This window comes from Folsomia candida, unplaced genomic scaffold (genome assembly GCF_002217175.1).
Source record: "Folsomia candida strain VU population unplaced genomic scaffold, ASM221717v1 Fcan01_Sc043, whole genome shotgun sequence".
In the NCBI taxonomy this organism is placed as follows: Eukaryota; Metazoa; Arthropoda; class Collembola; order Entomobryomorpha; family Isotomidae; genus Folsomia; species Folsomia candida.
This window is the reverse complement of record NW_019091235.1, coordinates 93,595-114,674: the sequence shown is the minus strand read 5'-3', so window position 1 is coordinate 114,674 and position 21,080 is coordinate 93,595. Positions and strand designations below refer to the sequence as shown.

At 36.0% G+C, this 21,080-nt stretch overlaps 1 protein-coding gene and 1 non-coding gene across 2 annotated transcripts; one reads left to right on the top strand and one right to left on the bottom strand.

The window, feature by feature from the left end:
* Positions 1-5,868: 5,868 nt before the first annotated feature.
* On the bottom strand, positions 5,869-8,165 carry LOC110861623 (zinc finger protein with KRAB and SCAN domains 1). Its single transcript, XM_022110755.2, has 6 exons — positions 7,882-8,165; positions 7,746-7,805; positions 7,398-7,643; positions 7,240-7,302; positions 6,897-7,151; positions 5,869-6,592 (listed from the first exon to the last, which is right to left on the bottom strand). Exons 1-6 carry the CDS (start codon positions 8,059-8,061, stop codon positions 6,239-6,241), a joined length of 1,158 nt encoding a protein of 385 aa, XP_021966447.1. The 5' UTR covers positions 8,062-8,165; the 3' UTR covers positions 5,869-6,238.
* An 11,039-nt stretch (positions 8,166-19,204) lies between these two features.
* Trnai-uau lies at positions 19,205-19,296 on the top strand. The gene is made up of 2 exons: positions 19,205-19,240; positions 19,261-19,296. It is a non-coding gene; the product is annotated as a tRNA-Ile (tRNA).
* The last annotated feature ends 1,784 nt before the right edge of the window (positions 19,297-21,080 follow it).

Genomic DNA, 21,080 nt, shown 5'->3' with positions numbered 1-21,080 from the left:
ACATCATTTCATTTGACTTCCTTAACACCCATGAAAAATGTATGTAGTATTCATCTACTTTGTGTGTGTGTGTGTGTGTACAGAGGGTCGCTCCTCCTGCTTACCATTAGCATCGCAGCATGCCTACGTTTGTACATAGATACATACATAGAGGAAGAAAAATATCGCGTGTATTCCAATTTTGTTAATGAATTTTGCAATCTAAATACTGGACAGGTTTTAAGTGTACATTGAAATTGATAACGTTACTGAATAATTTATACTATAGCTATCAGGTCCGATATGCGAACACACGGAGTCCGTCGAAGCCATCTGGGGACATTAACATGGTAGAATAGGAGAGGGAGGACAAATAACGCAACATAAGATTGGCAGATGATGGGACATCGAATAACCGTGGGAACATTTACTGGTATGAATAAACTCGGGCAAAAGCTCCTGGGAAAGGGGAAAAGGGAAAGGCTATAGCCTGTGGCAAAGGGTCAAGGCAAAGGGAAATGCCCTGCGTGGTATGAATAACCTTTTGCCTTAGCCTTACCCTTTTCCCTTACCCTTAGGGAAAATTGCATTTGCCTTTATTGTATTCGTTCTGGTGCAAATTCCTAGTAATAATGCTTGTAAGCTTAAATCTGAATAGACGGGAATTGTTATCTTTCAAAATTTCAAAGACTGGTAAAAAATTTTAAATTTCGCGACAATTGGATTTTTAGCAAGTCATTCTGGAGATATGTTTCCGAATTTTTTAACTCACGCTAAAATTCGAAAACTTAGAACATTTTGAAAACCCAGGGTTTCGGCTGGAAAACAATTTAAAATTCGCGCCTCGCGCTCAAATTAGCGCATTATAAAAATTGCAAAAATACGGATATGCTTATTTTTTGTAGTTAACTTAAATTGGTCCCATATAAATCTGAGTTTTACATGTGAAAAACCTGCATTGTAAGTGGTGAACAAGTTGTCATATTTGCTGATCTGATTAGTAAATTCTACACTTTTAAAAATCTGGTAGAGTCACATATATACTCCGTACCGGTATTGATTTGCTAATAACTTCCTATCGGATTGGTACCAGTACCCATAGAGCATATATGTATTCTATTCAGTAATGATTTAATACCAGTTGGTTTGGCTTTGGTTTTGGCTAGAGTTTGAATGTAAATTAAAAAGTTGATATTTACAATTTGTCATAAAATCCTAAATTTTGAGTGTACGCACGCATGCGTACGTATGTAACACAGGTAAATACATACATACATATTTACATATGTATGTTGGTATGAACCGTGGAACCGACTTATAGTAATTTGTTACCGCTGTGGTAGTATTTAGATTGCTACCCGGCTGCATTTATTACTAGCGTGGTAAGAAATTTAGTACCACTCGGTAACAAATTTAATACCACTCGGTAACAAATTTACTATCACTGGTAACAAATTTACTATCACTGGTAACAAATTTACTATCACTGGTAACAAATTTACTATCACTGGTAACAAATTTACTATCACTGGTAACAAATTTACTATCACTGGTAACAAATTTACTATCACTGGTAACAAATTTACTATCACTGGTAACAAATTTACTATCACTGGTAACAAATTTACTATCACTGGTAACAAATTTACTATCACTGGTAACAAATTTTCTACCACTCGGTAATAAATTTACAACCACTCGGTAAGAAATTTACTACCACTCGGTAAGAAATATTCTACCACTCGGTAACAAATATAATACCACTCGGTAACAAATTTACTATCACTCGGTAATAAATTTACTATCACTAGGTAACAAAACTACATACCACTCGGTAACAAATTAATTACCACCATGGCGGTAGTCACACATATATAGCCATCGCCTGGTAATGCCAATTCGACCGGATTATTACCGGAATGAGCTTTTCTCTTGGTATCGGGGATGGGTTTGACCTGATCGGCGTTTTAGAGGCAATTGCCGTATTAGAAAAGGCTTTTGCCTAACTTTATTCATATAAATTTCCCCCGTGACGGGGGAAAAGGTCGACGACTGGGTAAAAGCTTTTGCCTTTTTCCCTGACCTAGGCAAAAGGAAAGACCCCAAGTTTTATTCATATGAAATCGGGGATTTCCCTAGGGAAAAGGCTTTTGCCTAAGTTTATTCATATCACTCATTGTCCCTCAATCCCCACACTTCTGCGGCCACTGTACACATACCGGACATATTTTATTGGGATAAAATCTCCAATGTCAAATATTCCGTACTTTCATCACGCAAAACTACACATAAACTTTTAGGTTCTAAAGCCCTCACTTTTTTCATGCTCTAATCTGTCATTTGTTGAACTGGTTAAACGTTAATACTAAATATTTTCCCAGAAATCAAAATGAAACTAGAAATTTTCCAAATCCGCCTCTTTCTCATATTCCACCCCGCACAAATAATTTCCAGTGAAATTGTAAACTATCCCCTAAATTACATAGGTGTACCAAACAATACCAATCTTGGTGAGCCTTTGATCCACCTATTTTCCAAGCAAGTTTCCAATAGTAGTTTCGAGTAGTTTTTAACCACAATTTTTCCATTAAACAGTCTTACACACGTATCCCATGGGTTTCCAGGCACAACATAAATTTTGAAATCTGTTTCCTTCCCACTACCCCAGACAAGCAAAATTTTCTAGATTTCGACAACGAAGTAGCTCAGGCAGGATATATCCCATCGCTTCATCCCTTCATTCTGAATGCTGTTTTCGTACTAATGGTTCCAGGCGTCGATATGCCATTGGTCTCTTGTCTCGTCTGCACCGAATTTCCCACGTCAATTTATCTAATGCTGTTATCCACAAATATATTGACAATCGAACCATACGTTCACATTGAAAACATCCCGATTCGATACTACTATTCGAGACAATTTCAAAAGTTCGAACTAATGGAACAGCAAGATTTCAGTCTACGGGATTTGTACCAAGGTACATAAATACATAATACGTATTTATATAGGAGTCACATGTTACAAACACCATTAGAAATCTGATATAGTCAGGCATATATTGATTTCCCGGTATTAAAGTTGCTACCGCTTGGTATTAAAATTATACCTGTCCGTAAAAATTTGCTCTCGATACAGTAAAACTTTAATACCGAGCTATTACTATATGGTATTACACTTATCAATGCCACTTTGGTAGAGTCAAATATGAACACCGGTTACTCTTATGTATATTAAAACTATGGAGTGTATGCATCTTGGTTTTGGTCTTTTTATCAATAATCGCTTTATGTCGATCTGATTTGAACAGTTTTTAATAAATTCTCTCATAGTTTCCATCCTCTATGCTATACATAAAACCAATTAAAAAAATACGACTTTATCAGGTAATCGATTCCTTCCCACCGATGTAAACCATCGAGGACACATAGTCCGCATATTTCACCCGACTCCATGGAAATCTTTCATCTGTCATCCGATCCAGTTGGGCATCTTATCTTTTTACCGACGCGACGCTGCTTATCGTAAATTTGGCTTGTGTGACCGATTAGTCGAAGAGTTCATACTTCTTCAAGTTATCCTCAACGTTACTTGCCACATGAATTACTTTACCCCCCAAATCTCCTTACAATTCACTAATCCGGACGAAAATATCTTGCCTCTGATAAGTCGAATCGTTTGGTCAGGGGAAGCCGAACTCTTCGTGGTCTACTGTCGGACGCATGCGCGGTTCAGCGCTTCTTTAGAAAATTGGATGAAACCGTTTCAAGGGAACGCTTGGATTGGAATTGTTCTCGCATTTATGGCGTCATCAATAACTAGCAGGTATGTACATACATATGACTGCTCACATTCATTTGTTCAATTGTTATATACAGAATGGATAAATTATTCGTTCATAAATAATTCAATTAGTTCAGGAATAATGAGTGAAGCATTTTTTCAAGATTTTTGAAATTTTTAAATGCATACATATTTATTAGTTTCATATTCATGAAGTAAGAATGAATAATTTCCTTTATTATTCCTTTTCCGACCAGGGTATTCCGACCCCGGGTTTTACTGGGTTGGGGTTTTACTGGGTCGTAAATTAATGAAACCCAGCGGGTTTTACTATGTTAAAGAGGTTTTACTGGGGTTTTACTAAGTTTTATCTAAAATTCAAATAGATAAATCAATAGAATCAGTTTGCAGGTGCATATCTAGCTCGAATTAAGTACTCTGATCAATATTCTCTATTCATTTCGAATTTTTGTTTATGACCTAAAAATCACAATTTACAGCTTAACTTGGAGTTTGATCAAATTCGTATTTTTTTGTGTTCCTGGCATTTTGAATTGAAGTTCTTTAATAAATCTTGATAAAATTCATTAATTTAACAAATTGACGTAACATTGTAAGTTTTATGACTTCACCCCAAACATTGAGTAAAACCCAGTAAAACCCCAAAACCCAGTAAAACCCAGTAAAACCCCGGGGTAGTTGTTTTCAGAGTAAAACCCCGGGTTTTTCCGAACCCTGTTTCCGACCTATGCACACGCATCATAGTACATGGGAAATATTGAAAAATCCACCTAACAAGGCGAATTTGCGTTAAAATGTATTAAAAATGAATGATGAATATATATAAATACTTCTCTTCAAATTTTAATGAATGAATAACTTTTTCCAATTTTTAAAATGAATGAATGAATATCATAAGTGAAGAAATATTTTTTGAACAGGTATACAACCCGGCCTAATTATGGGAACATTTATCTCCACCAAATTATGCGACGAATTGGATCCTCCTTTAAATCCACTTTGGAATCATCCTACTTCTTATTCTCCCTCCTGACACGGGAACCTATCCGGAATTTTACCCAGAAACATGTCCCCTTCGTCTTTCTAGCTCTATTAATATCCACCTGCTACGAATGCATCATCACCGGCAGCTTAATCGCACTCGCCAAACCGTATCGGTACAAGGACGTTGCAAACTTTATAAATTCTTCCAAACACGTGGTCGGATTTACGAGAAATTTAGTCCTACCCGAGGATATAGATAAGCACCATCCCACGTTCGTCAACGTGCTAAAAAGTCATAGCGTTCCACCCAACCGAATTAACGATTCGTTTCACATCGTCACAACTTTCAGGTACATATTTGACGAAGATTTTCTGCAGTGGGGAAACTTATCTTGGGTGGGTTATCTCGACAAAAGAGTAACCCCTACCATCCCACTTCGTATGAAGAAGCTACAACATTACGCAGATATGATTTATGGCTCGAAAGGTGACAGTGAAAATTATATTTGTGACAAGTTTGCATTCGGAAGTAGAACAATTTCGTGGGCCATTTTCGGATTTGCGTTGGCCAGGAGGGCGACGCAGCTACACGTGAATTTGTTAGAGTTCGGAATAACACGGCATTTCGATGACGTTTTGTTAAATTTCGCTGAATTAGAACTGCCAAACCAAATAAGAGAAAGTAGAAAGGGTTCGGATGAGGAGGAAACGTTCATTAGTTTGAAACACTTGAAGCAGTTTATTGTGTTAAATGGCGTAGCGTTAGTCGTATGGGTGGGTGTGTTTATGGTGGAATGGAGGAAAACAGTGGTTATTTCTGCCAGCGTGGTTTTTACGAGGGTGAAAATGATCACTTGTCGAGCTGTACGATCTCGTGTTATGCCAAGCAAAACTGGGGTTTCCGACTTTGTAAAATCTGTTAAAAACAGGGTTTCGGTTTAAAGGGAAATCCGGTTTATCAGAAACAAGGAATAAAGTCCGATAAAATGGTTGATCAGGGTAAACATTATTATGAAAAAATGAGCTCATCTTTTACACTGAAAAATTGATTGTTCAAAAGATAAGCTTTTATGAGAGAATTTTAAATTCCAGAAATGCTCTATTTATTTTCCAATTTTGCATTACTTTTCTAGTCAGACTAAATTTAAATTAGTAATTAATTCTAGTTCAATTTGATAAGACGGAATTTCAAAAATTACAGCTTGCTAAATGAATGTATTAAAGTTACATTACTATTACACGCCACAAAATAATTTTGACTGTGAGAATAATAACAATTCTTCCACATATGGCTAATTCCATATCCATAATGCGTGTACGTATAACAGCATAATTTTGGTAATTAATACAATACTAATTCATAAAAGTTTAAAGGTACAAATTCTAAAGGTTTACAATTTTATCGTCGAATGTTTCCATTTTAATGAGATTCCAATTATTTTTTTCAATTAAAGCAAATAATTGCGTAAGTGTTTCAGCGATTGAAGCGGTGCTTCTTCTTCCAATGAGCGTTCAGATATTCCATCCTGGTGCATGTCCACCCGCAGCGGAAGCAACGGTGCCTAATCCTGGAATGGACGGTGTCCACGTGTCGCTTCATGGAAGCCTGCGTGGTGAACCTCATGTGACACTTGGCACAGGGGAACTTGACCATGTCGTGCACACCGAGTTTGTGAACGATCTGGTGATCTTGTCTAATGAAGGCTTTGCCGCAAGTAGAACATGGGAATTTTCTCGGACTCGTGGTGACCCTACATTTGTGTCCGTCGTCGTCATTTCCGGTGAACCGCTTCCTACAATTGTCGCAGCTGGAGGGACCTTCCGAACGCTGGGGAAATATGGAAAAGATGGTTAACAATTATTTAGGGGAAAAGTACCCTCTTAAAAATAATGTTGCCTTTTTAAAAAGTAAATGCAGTCTGAATTCTGTATTAATTAATCGAACTCTAATAAATCTAGAGTATCGATGACTTGGTAAAAAGTAAAGTTTACTCTGGATTTTGTATAGTTTACGTAATGTAAACAAAATTAGAGTATATTTACTTTTCGAAAGGGTATCATTATTTTTAAGAGTGTAACTTGATAAGTCAACTGTTTAGTTAATTGAGGCCTTTTTAACAAATCGTACATACCTTTAGAGCGATATATTTTAAGAGAAAATTCACCCCTCCCTTCTTCTCTGTGTTGCGTTTAGCAGAATTGTTCGAGTGTTTCCTCTGATAAGCACTCGATTGAGACGGTGCTTCTTCTTCCGAGTTTGATGGTAATTCTGTCTGCCGGTTCATGTTAGGGGATCGTCCCTGCTGCTGATCCAGATTGACGACGACTTCATTCGAAGAGTTCTCCAATGATCGGGAGACAACGACGGGAGAAGGAGGTCGAGTTTCCTGAAAAAAATGAGAACCAACCAAATAAAATGAATTAAACTATGAAAAATATCTACGATTCAAAGAGATTTAATATTCAGTTATATACCTTCACATATTTTTGTTCGGTTTGCATATCACGACGAAACTTCTCGAAAGGGTCAACTTTCGCCTAGAAAAATTAGAATACACATTGAACACAAATATAAAATTAAAAGTATGCAAAAATACTAAAGTCATATTTTTCAGTGAGGCATCTTCACTCACCTTGATCTTATCAGCCTCCACATCCTGTCGCTTATCGTCCTCGTTTTCGTTCCGGCTCGAATGAAATTCCTCCCCCGGTTCTGTCTTTATTCGTGCTTCACGGTTAGCAGTTGAGGTGACCGTGGTCCTATTTCTGAAGACGGAAAAATATTCTATCTCGAATCGGTCGTCTTTTGGGATTATCTTATGTTTGTCCATTTTGATCCAAGATGAGTGCACCACGGCACGAGAAGGAGGTGGAGATTCCTGAAAAAGAGATGCGAATCAACCATTAACCATTGAACTTATTGAACTATAGAAAATACGCTGCAATGCAAAGAAATTTAATAATTTTGATAACTTACTAACCTTGTCAAATTTTAGTTCGGTTTGTCTCAAACGAAATTTCTTAAAGGGGCCAGCTCTCGGCTAGAAAAATAGGACCCCAATCAATAAAAATTATGGGCGACAGTACTAAAATCATATTTTAAGGGCTAATCCTCACCTTGACCTCGTTACCCTTACGCTTATCACCGTCTCTTCCATTCCCGCACGATTGGAATTCCTCCCCTGGTTCGGTCTTTATTCGTGCTCCACCGGCGATCACGTTGATACTTGTGGTGGGCGTGGACCTTTTCCCGAAGACCGAAAAATCTCCGGCCCCGGATCGGTTGGCTTTTGACATTATATTTTTCTCAACTTGAAATGATATAAGAACAAAATTAATTTTTCGAAATGTGTGACGTGGAGATTTGCTGTTGTTGTTGTTGACAACGACGAGAAGTTGAATGGGCCGCCCGGCTCCATTTTCAATGGCAGGCACGGATTGAGATTGATTTCGTCATAACAAATGTACATATTTTTTTAAAGCGATATCGTCAAGCTGACCGACTCCCGGAAATATTTCCAAATGTGAGGAACGAATGAATGGATGGACAGATTACGAGAGGTGAAGAACAATTGATGAATTTTTATGAATGGAAATTAATATTCTTAAATTAGTAAATTAGAAATATGATTCTCTGACACCGAGTTGTACATATGTAATTGAAATCAATGTTTTTATTGGCTGTAATAATATTTATAATCCGTGATTATTTATATGTATGTGGTACACATTTGTTACTGTTTAAAATATAAATTGGCCCAAATTTGCATATATACAGGGGAATTATTTATGCCTGTCACCTTTTTTATCATTTCATATTTATCATTATGCATAAATCTAACTATATGCCCATTTTCGGCGAAATAGGCTTTCCATGTTGACTAGTGTCTCTCAAAAATGCGTCAAAATAAATAGAACATGCTTTTCACCCTTATCCATACCTGTTCACTTTCATTCATTTGAATGATTATTGTAGTGAATGAGGATAAATTTCCTGCCATTTGATTGATTTGAATGAAAATGAGTGAAGGATTCTTCTGCCATTTCAGATGAATGACTGTGAATGAAAAGATTTGCAACTTCTTCATTTTTCAGCCTATGCCTAATATGTACATGGTGCGAAGTGAGAAATGAAGTGAAATGAACTGAATTTGAACGAAAACGAATGAATGTGATGGAAAATCTTCAACGAGAAATTAGGATGACTGACTTTTGAATGAAAAATAAATTTTTGAACAGGTATGTATGTACATACATATGTCGTTATCCATGTTTTCCCTACATACTCTCAACTTTCAACCATTACAGCGCTCACCGTATTATGCAACATCCCCGAAAAATACTGCGTCCTTGCAGACCTATCACACCTAATTATCCTAACCCCCATAACTTCCCCATAAATGCAAAGTGGTTGCATCGAGCACAACTTGCGTCTCACATATTTCATCTCCTTACTTTTACTACTATTAAATGCACCCTTTCTCAAAATAGTTTTCGAATTCTCGTTAACCGGAACCATGTACGAGAACATCATCAAAATCGTGGCCGGGACAATTACTCCCATTGCGGGGAAAAGCATGTACATCGGCATGCGAATTTCGTTCCTTAATCGAATCCAAATATAATTGCATACCACGGACACTATGAAACCGGACGTCAACCCGAACCACGTGAACGGCCCGGCCGTCAACGATATCATCATGACACAAATCCGCAAGTTGTTATAATCTCGCAAATATTGGTCAACCCTTTGGCGGAAATTACTTGCCACCCGAAACACGGTTTTGTCCAGATGGTCGACACAAGTTAGGACGAGGTGACCCTGTATGACGTACATTAGTGTGACAAAGCACAAAGTGCGACTGCATTGGGCCAAGGGAATGATAAATAAGGGTCGAACAAGGTAATAATGTAGTTGGAACAGGACTCGATAATGGGGCAAGATGTGTTTCATGATTAGAATTATGGGATCCAGTTCTACATCAAAGGCAATGTTGAAGGCGACCGCAGGCCAGGGGCTAATCGCAAAAGCGAAGAATAAACAATTCAGGTATATTCCTAAAAGATCCAACTTTCTACAGTTTGGTCATTTGAATTAGAGACTCTTTTGGTAAATTTTCAAATTTTCTGGTAACTAAGAAAAATATTTAAAAAATTTAAAAAGAGCTGTTCACAAATTGTATGCCAATTAAAAAATGCAATTGCTATCAAATAATTCATTGCATAAGTCTACGAACGGCTCTTCGCGAATTTTAATTTTAATTTGTTGCTATCCTGGGAAAAATTGCAAAATGCAAAAAGAGTCTCTAATTTAAATGACCAAACTGTAGCTGCCCTTGGCTTGGTACCTGAAGAAAAAACAATTATTAACATGGTTACCGGAAATTGAGGTCCTCCGGGTATGCGCTCCGATTTGGGCCAAATTAGTGGCAAAAGTCAATATGAAATTTTCAAACGGCCAGAGATATTTGCATCCATATTTAGAGGAGAACGTGTTTCATAAATCTCACAAATGTTACCCTTCACAAATTTACTGCGCGTTTTCTCCTCTCCGAATGGATGTACATATCTCTGACAAATCTGAATATTCTCAGGTAGTATGCTTCGCATATTTCATACTTATCAAATTTCTTATTGATTCATGCCAATTTGGTCAGAATTGGAGTGCATTTGGTGGGAGACGGTCTCCTGGAGACCTCCATTGTGAGTGCATAAATTATGTCACGACTGAGGGAGGTTGTAGTTATGCGCATACGTCGGTTATGAATGAAAAATGACTTTTTCCATTTATTGACCTACAGTCGCCAAACTTTCTGAGAATGTTTATGGTCACTAGTAGGTCACGCAGGTCAAAGCATATTTTCTCATATTGGTCATATTTTCGGGGTTTGGGACATATTCATATTTCCGATCATATTTCGGGTTTTTTTCGTTCATTTTATCATTTTTGGCCAAATTCTAAGATTTGGCAACCAAATCGACAAAAAACTGACAAAAAATTCAGTTTTCTCACAATGATTCATTGTGAGAAACTTTCAGAATTTTACGTTCACTTTCGCCTAAGGTGATTTAATTCATTGGAAATGCATTAAATCGCCAAAGAACTTGTTTATTTGATAAAAATTGAGCATTACAAGAAAATATAGCAAAAAATTAAGCCACAAATTTAAAAAATAAAGTCATTTGTATGGTCATATTTTTGGGATGTTTACGGTAATTTTTCATTCATATTTTGAGGTTTTATCGGTCATTCATATCCGATGTCTGGTTATGCGTGACAACCCCATTTTCGCCGCATGTTAAAAGTGGGCGTAACGCGCGACAGTGGGGTTAGAAGGGTCTAAAAAGTCCTCATTTGTGTGTGCATAATTTATGGACGTTCCCTACCTGGCTACTCAACCTATTTTTTACATTGAGCTGTCTTATAGTTTCTAATTATCCCAGATACTACAACAAATGTACATACATAAATTTGAGCTTGTGAGCTTACGTGATTGAACCAGATTTTCCAGTGAGATTAAATAGTTGTGGTAAAGTTCCATCTCGCCAGAATAATTTGTAAACAATAATTCCGCTACAATAGTTAGCGTTGAGAATAACAAAGCCAATACAGTTACGAGCACTTCGACAAATGCCAGCTTTCCAAGGCCAAATGAATTTCCCACCAATAATATTAAACATGCGATCGGTGCAAATCCCATGGCGGTCATGGAGACACCATAGAAAATCAGCTTTGATAACTTTGCATTCACTTTAAACTTTTTGTTCGGCACATCCCAGTCGAACGGTGTGACCAGAAGTGGCCATAGTATTTGGAACAGAGGTTAAGCGACGACCACATTAGCGGGGTGACAATCATTTCTTCAAATTTGTATGTATAATTGCCAAGTTTGAAGTTTCGAACAAAAGTGTTACAAATCCTCCGGAAAATACTGTATGCTCGAAGAAGTCCACGCTTAACTGATAGAATGCTTACCTTGTACATGGCTACCATTTGACTGATTTACGCTTTGGTGTAATATTTGCTCTAAATTTTGCATGGTATCGAAAAATCTATAAGATTATTGTTATATTGCGTATTTGGTTCGTATGTATACATATTTAATTTGCTGAGACAATTTTGCTCCGGTTACAATTTGAGTTAGTTGTTTTTGAAGGGAAAATTAGGAATTAAAGTTTAACATTTACTTGGTTTGCGTAAAAAAAATCAATATTTATTAGATTAGTTTATTGATAGCTTAGAAATAAGGAGCCAAGCTATAAATTGATGACGCATGTATGGACGACAAATATGTAAATGTAAAGATGGCACAGAACAATATAATTTTTTTTCGAGATCAAAATAGTATTAGCAAATAAATATATTTCTTAAACAAGTTGTGAAATTGAGGATACGACTATACATAAGAAATTAATGGTGTCTAAAAATGTAACGCTTTTATCACAGTTACATATGTACATATACATACGTAAATAATAATCTATAGTTGATACAGCTTTAGATTGTTTTAAACTTTATTTTTAATGCGTGTGCTTGATTCACCGTTGTACTTTTGTACCGTTGTAAGGTTTTTATTTATTTAATTTTATTTTGTTCACCAATTTATTATTAGTCATGCATACAAAGTACGGACCACAGAAAGTATGTAACTTGGGTTGAATGCTGAATTTCATGAAGTTGACTTTACGGTAACTAGTTCCTTGTAACACTGTTTACATACATACATAATTGTTTAAAAGTTTTAAGCTTCATGTGTGTAAATATTCGCATGTATGTTAACGAAGCAAACAAAATGTTCGATATAAAAATATAGGAGCGTTGTATTACATATATTGTATTACCTATCTATAAAGATCGTGCAGATAAATTTCTTCTTACGTATTCTTCTTAAGTACTCCTACAACTTCGACCAAAATTAGGAAAACTTGCTCATTTTGCCTCAAGTTACAAGCCAAACTTACTAGAATGTGAAGGCATATGCCCAATAAGGATATATGTACATATGTAATAATATTTGATCTACATATATACATAGTTATGTAACTGGTCTTTAAAAAGCTGCTATTGCGAAATTGGATATGAGAAATTTAAAATTTCAACAATTTATATACATGATCAATGTGCTGCATTTTTACTGTCCAATTTGTAAACAGTTTTTGATCGACGGACTTTCACTTTACGTTTTTTTGCATTAATTTTAGCCATCTTCCTCCTTGCAATGCAGCGTTTTCCCAATTTCCATGCACCCTTCAGACACGTTGGAATGACCTCTAAGAGCCATACTGCGATACAAAGGCCCACCCCAACCCCACCAATTACAAATACCGTCGCAATATTGGAATCCAACAATGAGACGGAGACGGGTTGTTTAGATTGCAATTGTAGAGTTCCATTATTTGCACGCCGTCCAAATTTGTATGCTCTCAGTTTCGCCAATTCATCTGAGATACGACGCCATTGGTCTTTTATGCCGGATTCTTCCAAGGCATACAGTCTCGTAAGGATTGATGGGTGACACCAGCGTTTGAGCTTCCATCCCATCTACATAGATCAACCATTAAAAGTAAAGGTATAATAATTTGTCTAAGTATAAAGTCCAATCGCAGAAATACTGGTCATGTTTCAAGTATTGGTTTTCCTGAACAACGTCATAATAAAAATCACGATTATAATGAACGAAAAACATTTTTGAAATTATCCGAAATGCAAATAATGTTTCAAGAATATCATAAGAATCTCAAGTAAAAATTGTATCTGCTTTCTTGCAGAAATTTGGCCCAATTTCCTCCACAAAACTTGAACGATTTGGGCAAAGTTATGCACATATGAACAGTTTAACAAAGAAATTTTCTGCATTATCATGTATGTTAAAATGAGTATGTAGAGTGAAATATACTGTGAAATAGAGCTTTTGTCGATTACTGCAGAATTCGACACAGATATTATAATTTTGTTTACACAATGATTTATGTACATCACTTATCAGCAAGTAAACCGTACCAAAAAATTATGTATACCTTGAATTTAAAGTACGTTTCATTCCCGACGGATACAGTTTGTCTTGATCTTATCTGACTTCATAGGCGCATAGACTCATAGATATTTTTCAGCCTGTTCTTGGTCCACCATCCAAACAAAGCAATGTTATTGCAGTCATGCATCATGTTAAAATACATTTCTTTTTCGAAATATTCATTTCCAGGTAATCCTCCAAGGAATCGCCAGTTTGCAGCGTCAGGATGGAGTGATATCTTCCGATCCCAGAAAAGTTGGTCTAGCAGTTTCATATGTGGCAGTGCAGTATCAGCCGACCAGATGCTGGGATCTCGAGGAAAAAAGAAATTCACGGCAAGTAGAACATCGAGGAGAGACTCGTAACTATTAATGTCCCAGTAGGCAAAGATATTTATTCCCCATTGTCCATATACTGAGGCTTGTTGTTTCGCTGAAAATTTATATAATTACTATGCAATTCAAAATTTTTGAGATCAATTAAAAAATTTGCACACTACATCTATATGTATTCAGTATTGGCATTAAATTTCACATGTATAAAATTCGCAACAAGTCTATCATATTACGTCATCTTATTGGTTTATGGGTGAGAAGATATACTGACCACACTGTATTTTTACCTTGTTATTAAGTGCTTACGTTTTTCAATGAAGGTGAACATTCTGTACTTGGCATCAACGAGCTTTTGTAACGTATTGAAAGGCGCATCTTTAAAGGGCGCCGTGATACTGGAAATATTTTCCCCTTTGTAAGCGTTCGTTATAACTACGGCCATCACTATCCAAACACTGCAAACCCAGTACATCCAACTCAATCTGTGCGTATTTACGGCGACATCGTCACCTTGTTCAAGTAATACCTAGAATAGATCAATATTCCGTGCATCTTCAATAAATACTTTAAAAATCTTAGATTCATGAGTTTATACTTTCACTAAATAAAGAGGTTTTGATTTATGATCACACTAATAATGGGGACGCAAACCATGTTCAACCCGGATTATTTTCTGAGCAGTTAGTTTGAAAGAGCAACTCTTTAGAAACAAAATTTAGTACGAAACTTGTGCAAATGCGAAAAATTCGGAAAGTGTTGGGCGCCGCAAATTCGCGCAAACGCGCAACTGCGGCCTCAAAGCTCAGATATCGCTTGCAAACTGAGCTTTTTCGCTATCTTTGTGCCCAGAGAAATCTTTAGCAAGATCCGCACTAAACGCTTCAAAAGGGTACCACTTTAAAACTAATATGGCCAAAAAATAATCTGGGTTGAACATTGTTTGCGTCCCCATTGTAAGAATTTTCTAGTATGGGAATTCTTAGTTCCCGTTTTTATTATAACTTATCAAACAATGCACCGTTTTTTAGCCACTCACCTTGATTCCCATAAAGAACGGTTTCGCCTTCATATCTCGTCGTGTGTCCACGTCCACCGTTAACTTGTTCAATTTAAGCCAATCGTTCATCTGCAGAAACACGCTCAGTCCGACGTACAAGATTACGACGTAGATCCAAGTCCACGTGTCATATGCGGCGATATACCCTTCAAAATTTATCCTTGACTTCTTCCTCGAGCCACAGGCAACCCAGGTTAGGTTATCTTCAGAAGTGGTCATTGCTAACTCATCTTTGGCGTCAGTATCAATAAATGGAAAAAGTTCGTAACCACTGCTCCCCTTCCGCCACCAGGTCACATTCCCCGTCATCATGCGGACCATGGTGTCGTCAATGTTTGCATCGTACTCCAATCGGTATTTAAGAGCGTTACGAAAGGATAATTTCGGAGCTAAATCGGCATACGGGATTGCATAGAATGTATCCAACTTTGTGGATCGGCTTGCAGCAAGGTTGAACCTGTGGGTGGACCAATGCATAAATCATTTATGTAAAGGGCATTGATCTAATTCGTCCAGATTTCTCCTTTCAATGTTTGAAGAATTGTCTTAAAGACGGTGAAAACTTCGAGGTCATTTTTTTATCAAAGATAAATTGCTAATTAGTATTTGGACAATTTATGTATGTATACTTATCATGCCCTTAACCATTCTGTTTTTAATTTATCTTAATTTTAATAAATTTGTATATTCCGGGTTCACAAAAAAACATCGGGACGAATTAAATTAACACCTTTTACATATATATGTATGCTAAAAATATGTGGGCAAATGCATAATTAATTCATGCAAAGGGTGTTGATTTAATTCATCCAGATGATAGCTTTCTGGGCTCAAACCACACTTTAGCATAACGTGAATATTTTTCTTTGAAATTCTGCTATGCGAAGAATAAAGATAAGTCCTGATTATGAGCATCCTAGCATTCACCAGAAGAATCCAAGTTTTCAGTTTTCGAGTTACAACTTTTCAAGTATTTGGAAAAAAATCTGGACAAAATAAATCAACACCCTTTACATATTATTGGTCAATTTAATTGCTGCGTACCAACGAGTCGTTCGCACATGGTGGTCCAGCCTTAGAAGCTCATCATCAATCGATACTCTGTTCCATATTCCTCCAAATTCAACAAACTGGATCCCATTAATTGAGCAATATTTGCAACCAAATTTAATTCTCGATATCGAAGAGTTAGGAAGTAAGCCATTCGTCTCAAAGACAATAAGATGACTGGTGGAATGATGAGTCTTTGTGATCAATTGAAGCATCTCAGTCCATTTAAAGTGAACTTCCTGGTTTGACGATGTCCTCAGTAGTATGTGGTACCATGGATGGGTGAAGGACGAGAAGAAATACCAATTCCCGTAAGGTGTCATTGGGTAGAAATTATTCCATGTTTTCCAATAAGCGGTAGGTACATTATTGTACCAGATAAGCCGCTAAAAAAGCATTTTGACATAACTTTAAATATTTACGACTACCAATGAGTTCGAGTCAACTCATGACTCAAAAGTATTTAATTGAGTTTGAGTCTCGACTCATTTTGAAATAGCGAACAATAATAAGTTTAAGTTGAATTACAGAAAATGAGAATAAAATGATTTTTTTATGGCCGATTTGGCCATTTCGAGATTTTCACCTTTATGAAAGTAAATTACTAAATATCAAGTCCCCGATTTTTGATAAATTAACTTTAGAACCTGGTTTGAACGCATTTATTTAAATAAATACGTCACTCTGAAAAAAGGCAAGTCGACTTTTATGATATGAGTTGAATTTGAGTCGACGATTGAGTTGAGTTAGGTTAATATGTACCCTCAACTCATTTGTAGTACATACAATGAGCTTTACCTTCATGGGGTCCTTCGTGTTCGGCTGGTTTCCAGGTGGAAAACTGTACAACTGCACGGAACAGATCCACCCTCGATACTTGTGAGACTTTGTTTCGGGCCGGCTATAGTCTTTGTAACCGTCGTAATACTTGTACTCATCAATTCGTTCAGGTAACTTCTTTCCGACAGGGAATTTTACATAAAACTTTTCTGCAGTAGATCCATTAGGTGCTAAGTTTCGAAGTACGAAATCATATCGGGAAAGAGCTATTGGGACAGAAATTTTGGGTAAATCCAAGTACTCAAAGTTAATAATGTGGACAAAACATGAATTGAAGGGGGTCAAGTATTCATCCAAGTTTGAAATGGTGAAGGTTAAGTATTCCGGTTTGGAGGGCCATTTTCCTCTATTTACGACACGTGGATCGCTTTCCCAGTCTTCGCAGTGAGAAGATTCTAATTTGATGATGAATAGGAATGCTACAATATTCTGAAAAATCATTGTTATTGTGACCAATATGGTGCTCCAGGGTATGTGAAACCTTACTGAAATATATGTAGATATGATGCTTCTTTAGGTATGTATATATTTACATATGTAAGTATAAAATTCGTTATATACATATTGTACAAGCTTTTGGAATTAATTAGCCAGAAATGAGGCGTGTTTGCGTTGGCAAAGTTCTATTTAATTATTTAACAACTACTGGAAATTTAATCCACTCTCATTTCATATCCTATTTTACATAAGTACATGTGTCACAATTCCTGTGGTTCTAGCTTAATATTTTAAACCCTGTTTGCTTTCTTGCTCCTTCTTCATATTTCATGCATTGCACTGCAAGGACATTACAATAAATAAATCCCATCCGGAAATCCGTGTATGAAGTTGGCATTTATGTATATACCAGAAAGTAGAACATAGCATGTCCAACTTTACAGGAAATATTAAGGTCCTGTATTTGCATTTTTCAGGGCCATGTCATGCAATGAAATGCACAAAGTGTCATATGCATAAAAGTGTATTTAGGAAGGAATACGCTCTTAACAATCCGGTATTAAAATGTAATACCTAGCGGTATTCATATGATGAGCATATGCATATATAGTACATATGCACATACATACATTCATCTGTGTTACATACATATGTATAAAGCTCAGTGTCGATAAATATTTAATCAGATATTCAAGTGTTGCATATACAAATGGCTTTGGCATACGCTGAAGATGAGTTATTATGCACAATGTACAACGCATACATAAGTGCATGCATGTACATTCATATACTCTTAATAATCTGGTGTTAGTCGTCATCGCACGGTGTGCATAAGTAAGTCAAAATGAATATGATTTTCATATTCAGCGTTCAAAATCTGTGCAAATTGACACGTCTAAAGTGTTTTCGACTTATGTGACCTTTCACCTTGGTCAAAGGGTCACTGCAGGTCAAAATTACATAGTCTGTTGGATTGCTCTTTAAAAGTACTATCGATTTGGGTACTCACATGTTGTCGTCCTAATTTGAAGAAAGCATGACCTGTGACCTGGCGCCGTGACCTTTTTTAGCTACAATGTCCACCTTCAAAACTGCAATGTCTTGGGGACTTACATAAAAATTATTGTAAACCGCATGTCCAAATTCGTACCAGTTCTGGAGATATCACAGTGTTGACGGATGGAGGGACCGACAGACAGACATTCCCATAAAGGTGTTTTTAATCCATGCATACACTAATAGAAATTGTGAATACGAATCTGCATATAAATTTTATTGCTGCAAAATTTTTGCAATAAATTTAAAAACATATTTTTACAAAAAAATACGCTAAAAAATACACTTTCCCATTTATGCACATACACAATTTCAAACAATGGTATTTTCATACCCATTCATAACATATCTAGGCAATAAATTATGAAATAAAATTCAGAGTAAAAAAATAAAAGACAAATAAATACAATTTTTTTCTAAAATAATCCAAGTCTGTCTTGTTTGCAGAAAATATGCACACATGCATACAAATTTTAAGATTTTTTTTCTCGAAAATGACATTGCAAATTTCTCGAAAAAAGTGGAAAAATGTTAATTTAAACATTTACACAGTTCACATCTCTCATTTACATATGAAAAATGTCCCTCGCAGTTGGAGATTTTCGCCTGAGGCTTAACACGTTCCAAAAATGGGGTGCTTAAACACTAACGCTCTAGTGGCGCAAAGGCAGCGCACGGTACTTATAATGCAGTATTCGTATGAGTGATGCCGGGGTTGTGAGTTCGACCCTCACCTAGAGCAGAATTTTTGCTCGCCGCCAATTATTTTGTTTGCCTATTTATTGTTGGGAAAGGATTAATTTATACTTCATTTGTGCAAATTCACCATTTTATCAAGTTTTTGGGATGGGGGTACTCACGTCAACTTCGTAAAATGCGTAAATCTGGCTTGGAAAAATGTTTTCGTCACTTTATGATGTTTGAGAAGAATTGGGATGCGAAAATCAATCAGAATTTTTTATATTTATGTTCAAAATACTCGAAAAAATTAGTTAAATACATGTGTATCATCGTAAACTATTTTTGGGGACGCATGGAATTTTCAGTTCTCTCATTTTTAGTTTATGTATGACACTTTATAATTTTTTTATGATGGGGGTACTCACTTCAACTTCGTAAAAGGCATAAAACTTGCCTGGCAAAATATTTTGGTGACTTTGCAATGCTTAGGAAGAACAAACCAAAATTCTACATCATGTTTATGAAATCTTGGGAAATAAAAATGCATATAATACGTATCGTTTTCAGAAAATCATGATCAAATGGAACTTTCATTTCTCCTCTCATTTTCATTAAATTTCATGTAAATACATATTTTCATTTAAAATAATTTAGTCTTTTACATGGATTTCTCAAACTTTTAGCAAAGAGACGTGTTGCGAAGTGGTGCTTGTGAGTGACGTGAATACAATGACATGCATGCTGACATGTGTGAAATTTATCCCCGTTATATGACTAATATCTCATGACTTATATAGGTATGTACATAAATATGGTAAATAAAGACGTGATTAATATTCAATAACGATTTTTAGACATCATTGCATATCATGCAATACATACTTTTGGTGGGACTATTGCATGCATGGGGCGGATATTAAAGGGTTAGAATTTTCAAAAACTCCATCGTGACTTTTATTGCGATCCTCAAAAGCATTGCTATTTGTTTAATTTTACTCAACAAATTAATTAATTAAGCCGGGAATATTTTAAATATCTATCGTGGTTGAATGATGTAACTTTTTTAACCGTCGTAACCAAAAATTGTAAAGTTAAAAATTGCAATTACACGTATTAAAAGTGGTTGAAATGATTTTGATATATGTACATAAATACGTAGATAATCTTGTATGCATATTTACATATATATTCCAGGTCTTCCCTATTTAGCTCCTTTTCGACGAACGCATAGCAAACATTTACGTATTTATGTAAGATTCACAAATAAGTGCGGCTGAACAGATGTGCCTTGTTTAATTAACGCCGGCTTATCCTTAAGCAATTAAATTATTAACTCGTATCTAATCCTGAGTTTTAAAAAGAAACCTTATCTTATTCCTCCAAATATAATTTTATTAGGGTAATAATTTTATAATGATTACAAACACCCTTTTCTTGTATGTACGCTTTAAATTTCTGCTAAAGTGACACGTACTGAATTAAGGTGGAATTAATTTGGTAATTAGTCAGGCATCATTTATATGTAATTGAAGAGATTTTAATTGTAATGCATATTATACATTTACATATTATGTAAGTAACCTTATATAGCAAATATTTAAGTAATAAGCTAATGCGCAAGGGGTAATTAAGAGGATCATGATAATTATGATACCAACATCCGGTCACAATAAAGTGATTCGTTTGCATCCATCCATCATCGTTTCTGGAGGTAAATCTGTACCAAAATAGTTTGGGACCGCCCATTAAGTATGTACATGAAAAGGAAGAACTTACATTAAGATGGTCCAAGAGTTAAGCAGGGAAGGATATTTTTCATTGAATTATACATACGCTACCAAACTG

Excerpts from the sequence above, each read along its gene's own strand:
- LOC110861623 (XM_022110755.2), bottom strand. The coding sequence starts at position 8,061 with ATGTCAAAAGCCAACCGATCCGGGGCCGGAGATTTTTCGGTCTTCGGG. Across the intron at positions 7,806-7,881 it reads GTAAGGGTAACGAGGTCAAG|CCGAGAGCTGGCCCCTTTAA; the intron begins GTGAGGATTAGC and ends CTATTTTTCTAG. Across the intron at positions 7,303-7,397 it reads TGGAGGCTGATAAGATCAAG|GCGAAAGTTGACCCTTTCGA; the intron begins GTGAGTGAAGAT and ends TAATTTTTCTAG.